General features: G+C 40.1%; 1 protein-coding gene across 2 annotated transcripts in view; it reads left to right on the forward strand.

The window, feature by feature from the left end:
• The window catches only part of ZDHHC1 (zinc finger DHHC-type containing 1), a 40,981-nt gene that overhangs the window by 23,486 nt on the left and 10,807 nt on the right, over window positions 1-6,688 (forward strand). For both annotated transcript variants that reach the window (XM_018559643.1, XM_018559644.1), the window contains exons 5-6: window positions 958-1,059; window positions 4,600-4,724. In XM_018559643.1, the coding sequence (XP_018415145.1) occupies window positions 958-1,059; window positions 4,600-4,724 (227 nt within the window). The remainder of the gene's footprint in view (window positions 1-957; window positions 1,060-4,599; window positions 4,725-6,688) is intronic.

A 6,688-nucleotide genomic window follows, 5' to 3' on the forward strand; every position in this document is an offset into this window, starting at 1 on the left:
TGTCGTGAGTGTGAGTGTTGGGGGCGATGGGGTATTTGTCACGCATTTAATATATGAACAATAGCTGAAGACAGATATTGGCTGAAATATTCTTCCAACTGTTATTAATAAAAGCATTTGTTTACTGAACTGTATGAGTAGTATAAAATAATAAACATTAGAATCTTTTCTTTCATTTATGAATCTTAGGGTTGCACAGATACCATACCGAGTACATGTACCGATACTTTTGAGCTCCAAGACTAGACTAGAGAAAAATTCAAAAGTTGGGAGGCAGCTGTCATTTGTGAGGAACACACGGAGCTCTTGGGATTTGTACATCTCTGTTTTATGTACGATTTTGTTTTTATGAATATAAATAAAGGGATGCACCCCTGACAATTTTTTACGAGTATTGGTACTTGTCGAGTAATTACAAGTACGAGTACTGATACATTTTTGTTTATTGTCATGTGACAGTTTTTCTAAAACAATACAGACTAATGATTTCAGGAAAGTGGTGGAGCGCCAGAGCCAGGTCCCAGCTGCAAACGCTGCAACCTTGGTAGTTCTCATGAAAATGCCAAGTATCTGCACTGGTACCCGAAAAGTATCTGTGCATCCCTATTTATGATCATTAAGATGATGCTAAGTTTAAGAATCTTTGTCAAAAAATCCTGTGCTCAGCCAATTTTAGGCAGCTAAGTAAGAAGATAAATAGTTGAAAATATAAAAATTTGTTCCAAACTTTTTAGCATACGGTAGTATTGGGATCAGCAATATGGTCATCCTATTCTCTTTGAATTCATGTTGGTGTACTGTATTGTTGAACATAGTTCTCCATGTGCCTGTGTAGGGAGAGGTCTCCAATGTCCTGTTTTCCAGTGCTGTTTCATTTTCATGTCCATGCATCATTAATGTATTCATCTTCTTTCTGCTTGTACTATACACGCTTTTAACACCTATTTGTCTCCACAGGGGTGCCAAATCCAAGCACTGCAGTTTATGCAATAAGTGTGTCAGTAGTTTTGATCACCACTGCAAATGGCTTAATAATTGTGTGGGAGGCAAAAATTACTGGTAAGTGCCCCAATACATATATGGATGATTTTACCAACATCTGCCCTGATTGTGAGCTTTGTGACCTATATGACTGCACACAGCCTTCAGCTTGCATGTATATGGTCCCGGAATCCTTAAATTGAATGACTATAGATTTCAATCACGAATGATGAGCTGTAACGCATTAACCACTTCAATAGCCATTTTTTACTTTTTGTGCACACGTTTAAATTCACATTTTATGCCTGAACATTAGTTAAACCACCCCAGAATTATATAGTTTCCAAAAGCAGAGACCATGTAGAATAAAATGCTGGTAGTTGCAATTTTTTTATGGCACATAATATTAGTGCAACTTTTTATGAAACCCACATTTTCTGTAAAAAAAAAAAAAAAAAAAAAATACACTAAAGTTAATTTCAGTGCACACAAACACAATATAATCCCCAATTTATTATAATGTACTGTATAAAAGTGGTATATAGATTCCAAACATGACAAGCCTAAAGGTGGCCATACACTTTACAACCATCGCAAGACTATGGTTTTAAAGTAATTAAAAAAAAACGTACGATCTGCCCATCTTGGACAGGCAGATCGTGCTTGCGATCATCGGAAGCCCGCCCCCCTGAGGGGCGGGCTTCTGATGACCGCAATGCTGAACGGGCGTGCAACACCGGCCTGTTCGGCATTTGTCTCCTGAGCATCATTCAAACCAGCCGAAAATCATACGATTTTCGGCTGGTTTTCTATCATGCTCCTTAGACAAAATACGTGCGACGATACGGTACGATTGTCGTACGATCGCGGGATTTCCCGCGATTCTCGTACAAGAATCGTGCAGTGTATGGGCACCTTTACAATTGTGTGCGCCCATGAAACGGCGACAAACTTTGGTATCCATAATTGTCAATAGGTGACTCTTCATAAGCCTGTACAGGTCATCAGATTAGAGCAAACTGTGAATAATGACCCTAGAATGATTTCATTGCGTGCACAGGGATACCTCACATGTGTGACACAAACACTGTTGTACCAGTATTCATTTCATCAACTACTAATTTTCCTCATAGTTTTCGTCAACACTTTTTCAGTGATTAAAATTTTATAAAGACTAAGTTATGATGACTATAAGGAAAATATATTGACATTTTAGTCGACTAACTAAAACTAGACTAAAATGTTAAGGGGAGACGATTTGGGAAGAGATCCAATCAGAACTAATCTCTTTGGTCTTCCCGTTCCATCCTGAATGGACAGCTAATAGGTAATATGTGCAATGGCATTACAGCCAATATAGTTTTTCATTTTAATATTTTAGAGTTGTACTGTACATGAAGAATGTCATATGCAAGTTGTTATAGTCAATACATATCTAATTACTGGTCCTTTGTTGAAAATACTCCATATTCTTGTTTCTTTAGAAGACTTGGTTTAATCTAATTTTAAAATAAATAAAGACATGGTATATATCACAACAGTTAAATGTGTGTCTATTGCATGTTCAAACCTTAATTCCATAAGTAATAACAGGTTAACAGATGTTTACTCCAGGAGTATATAATGAAATTCTTAAATTACTCTTTAACTAAACACACTCGATTTTAGTAGTCAACTAAATCTACTGTAGATTTAGTTGACTAACATTTTATTATAATTAGCCGACTAAAACTAAACTACAACAATTCAGATGGCTAAAATATGACTAAATGGCATTTTAGTCAAAAGACTATGGGGTCTATTCACGAAGCTGCCGAAGGATCTGGCCGTAGCTTCGGCCGATCCTTTGGCTAGCTTTGGCCCCAGGACCCCTTCGGTTCAGTAGAACCGAAGGGGTGCTGTACGTGCTATTCACAATAGCCCGTACAGCTCCCGATCGTGGCCGAGCGGAACGCATATGCATCGGCTCAGCTGAGCCGTGCTGAAAGCCGAAGCTGACCGAGCGGCCGGCCATTGCTTCTGACAGCTGGGCGGAGCCAGCCGTGATCTTACGGCTGGCGCCGGGCACCTTCAGAGAGATCAGCGGCCAATGCTGAGCATGTTCGGCCGACCCGAAGCCACACGAAGCAAGCCAATGTACGGCTGATTTCAGCGATATACGGCTGAAATCAGCCGTACCAGCCTGAAGTGAATAGCCGAACAGTGTTTGGTTCCCTTAACTTCAGATCGGTCATTCACTCGGCTGCCCTCGGCAGCTTCGCGAATAGACCCTATGACTAAATCAAAATTTGCTGTCAAAACTAATACTGCATTGTACGTAGGCACACCCCACAAGTGTTTGTGTATGCATGTGTGTGTACATTGGGGCTACACTTAACATTACCGATTTTCCTCCTATGTGATAGCATAGTGGAAATAACAGGTCCTCTTTAAGGAGATTTTAGGGGTTTGTTACACCCCTAATGTCACCTGTTCACCCCACTGAAGCTGATCAAGCACACATGCTTAATCAGCTTCTTCCCCAGCTACAATGGCTGGGGAATGACCACTGTGTACCCGGAAGTGATCAAAGCCTTGTTACTTTCGGGTTCCTTCACCAGAGAGGAGTTCAGGAAACGGATGTTTGTTGACCTCCCTCAGCTCCACATGCTAACACCAGCCATGCCCATCCTGGGTCCGCAGAAGGTGTGGTGGAACCCCGTATGCATGGCAAGGGCATCACCTTCATGGGGGTATGGATGTGATCAGTCTATTTAACAGCACCCAAATCACTTCCATCTGAATGCATTAGGCTTGTGAAATGTAAACACACTCCGGTATGCTATAACAGCCAACAGTGTGTCTGAAAAGCCTTGCTACCAGGTAGACAAGTGGTTAAAGAGACTTAATTAACAATATTTTCAAAGCTTATTTTTGTATGGCTGGAAATAATTTAGAATAAAAACCCCACGAAATTAGTAGTAAAATTAGGAATTCGTTTTTCAAATTGTATATGATTTTATATAGTGCTCTAAGTAGCTGTAGTTCTTCATTATATTTAATGTACATAATTCTGCACATCAGCTTGGATGTTCTGGAAATGCCTATAACCAATACCTTCTGGTTTAAGAAGGCTTTACTGTGTTACACACGGACTAGTGTGATGGCTTTTTTATAGTTTTAGTACCTTCTCACCATAACCTGCATGATTATTCTGCACACCAGCTGATGCTTTGGATAAGAGAAATTTCTAGGAATGTACTGAACACGGAATATGTAGAGATTGCTAGAACGAATGACAAAAGATAACAAGTTTAAAACTATTAAAATTAGCTGACTCTGTGGTTCTGACACTTTCAAGTTCCATGCATTGAGGTTTGAAGATGAAGAGTTCAGGCATGAGGATGAAATGCTTCAGACATTTGTCAAGTGGTAGAAAATGGACCATTTACTAATGGGAAATGTGGCTTTGCATGGGGATGTAACCTAGGACTGAGACACAGAACAATATTTGAAAGGATAGATCTTTTACAGCTGCTGGGAAATTTGTACTTTATTGACCAAATTGCCTTGTTATTGTGATGTTCCTATTGGTTTTAACATGGTGTATGTGCTAAAAATGTATTATTCCTTTTATAGGCTGTTTTTTAACTGTCTTGTATCTGCATTCCTCGGCACCGTTCTTCTTGGTTCCATTTCATCCTACGTGTTTCTTGAATACTTTGTTGACCCATCTATGTTGAGGAGTGACCAACATTTTGAAGGTGAAATTAAAATTTTTATGTAAAGTCTTCATTTGTTCTGTATTTATGGGGGTAGCTAAAGAAACTTTTAGTGACTCTGTGAGGATAAAGAAGCTGCCGACTCAGATTATTCGTCCTGATCCTGGCTTCATTGCCTAGTGTGTCATTGACCCAGAACAAGTATGCAGGATGCTAAGATCAGGGCACTGTAGCTGGCATAAAATGCACACACAGTCTATTCACGGCCTGTAGGACTCCAATACAGTGTAATCAGAAGAGCATGGTTTGAAGCGCTGCTTCAGGAATTGGGATGACTGGGCATCCTGTAGTAGAAATGGTTACATTTATCTTCTAATGCCCTCCAGTGTTCCCTTGAATTGTTACATTGTATCTATTTTTACTAAGATGTATTTATTTCTCATGAAATTAAAATCATTTGATTGAAAATTGAATTGCATGTTGATTGCTAGCGGAACAAGGTAATGTATTATATGTGTACATTAAACTTGAGCTTTAAAGAGAAAGTCTCACTTGTCCATTCAAGGAAAAGTGACAGGTTCTCCTAAAGCAGTGATGGCTAAAGTTTTTGAGCCTGAGTGCCCAAACTGTAACGCAAAATCAGTTTATTTCAAAGTGCCAACACTGAAAATGAGTTTGGTATTGAATTTAAGTTTGCCCACTGGGGTTTAAAAAAGGTTCAGCATCACTGCCTTAGGCAAAATAGTGAAACACAAATATATTCAAACATTGAAACATTTTATTTTTTATTTTATTTACTCTATCACATTTTTTAAAATTTTATTTTTTAATGTATTATTTTTTTGTTTTGTTTTTTACTTTTTTACTTTTTCACTTGACTTTGTTGCTATCACACAGGGGCTAAAAAACCCCTGTGTGATCGCATTTGGAGGTGACGGACTCTCTTTAATGAACCTGTAACTTCCAATACAGGAGTAGCACAGCACTGTGCTGGCAGCTGAAATGGGAAGGCTGCGAGTGCAGCTGTCCTGTCTCAGTGTTCAGATGGAGCAGAATGAAGAACGGACGTTCTCCACTCTGCTCCCTGCTCTCCATCCTGAACTACTTTGCCATGGTCCAGGGTCCCCCAGAAGAGTGGGGATCCAGAAAACCGCGGGGAGGGAGGCAGCTGGTGATTAGAGGCAGCAGTCGGAGGGGAGGTGTAGACCATGGGGGGAGAACTGACCTGCAGACTGCATACAAGTGATCTCTGCAGCATCGCCAAGATCACTTGTACTAAATGAGCTGGCTTCCCTGCTCTACATTTAGCCCTGCTTGCCTGAAGCAGGGCTAAATGTTAAAAAAAAACACTACCTGCCCGACACACGGAACTACCTGTGTCGGACGATAAGAATTTGGCACCCCTGCCTAGACTCGAGTGCCACTAGAGGGGCCTCCGCGTGCCATAGGTTCACCACCACTGTCCTAAAGCATCCAATTGCCAGGGAAAATGAGTATTAGAGGGTGGGGGTGGCGGTCATTCCCTTCTACACAGTAAGCGTCAGGCTGAATCTGTAAAAGTGTTCATATCCTGTCCCACCTGGAATCGGACTGTTTCATTCCCAACGCCCTCTGACATTTTCCACATTATCTCTCGCCGTCTTCCGTAGTGCAGTATCCGCAAAGCATGCATCAGAGGGAATGAGTATGGAAATTGCATATATTACAAACCCAAGTTGCCTTTATTCAGCAAGCTAATGAACAAAGCACTTATGATGGTCATAATACAATAACCCATAGTGCATGAATGCAGATGTATGTACCAGTGTTACTACACTTGCCCCATGTGTGTATTTTAGCGGAGCAGTGTTTAAAGCATTCTACTGTTAAAGGAATGTAAAAAAATGTGCAGATCTTTCTACATTTCCTGTAATGTTCAACAGTGATTAATCTAAATTGTGTAATTATCCTATGGTATTTAAGTACATGTATGTTTTTTTTTTTTTTTTTTTTTTTTGGGTGGGCCA

This window comes from Nanorana parkeri, unplaced genomic scaffold (genome assembly GCF_000935625.1).
Source record: "Nanorana parkeri isolate BGI_ZX_2015 unplaced genomic scaffold, ASM93562v1 scaffold409, whole genome shotgun sequence".
NCBI classification, from domain to species: domain Eukaryota; kingdom Metazoa; phylum Chordata; class Amphibia; order Anura; family Dicroglossidae; genus Nanorana; species Nanorana parkeri.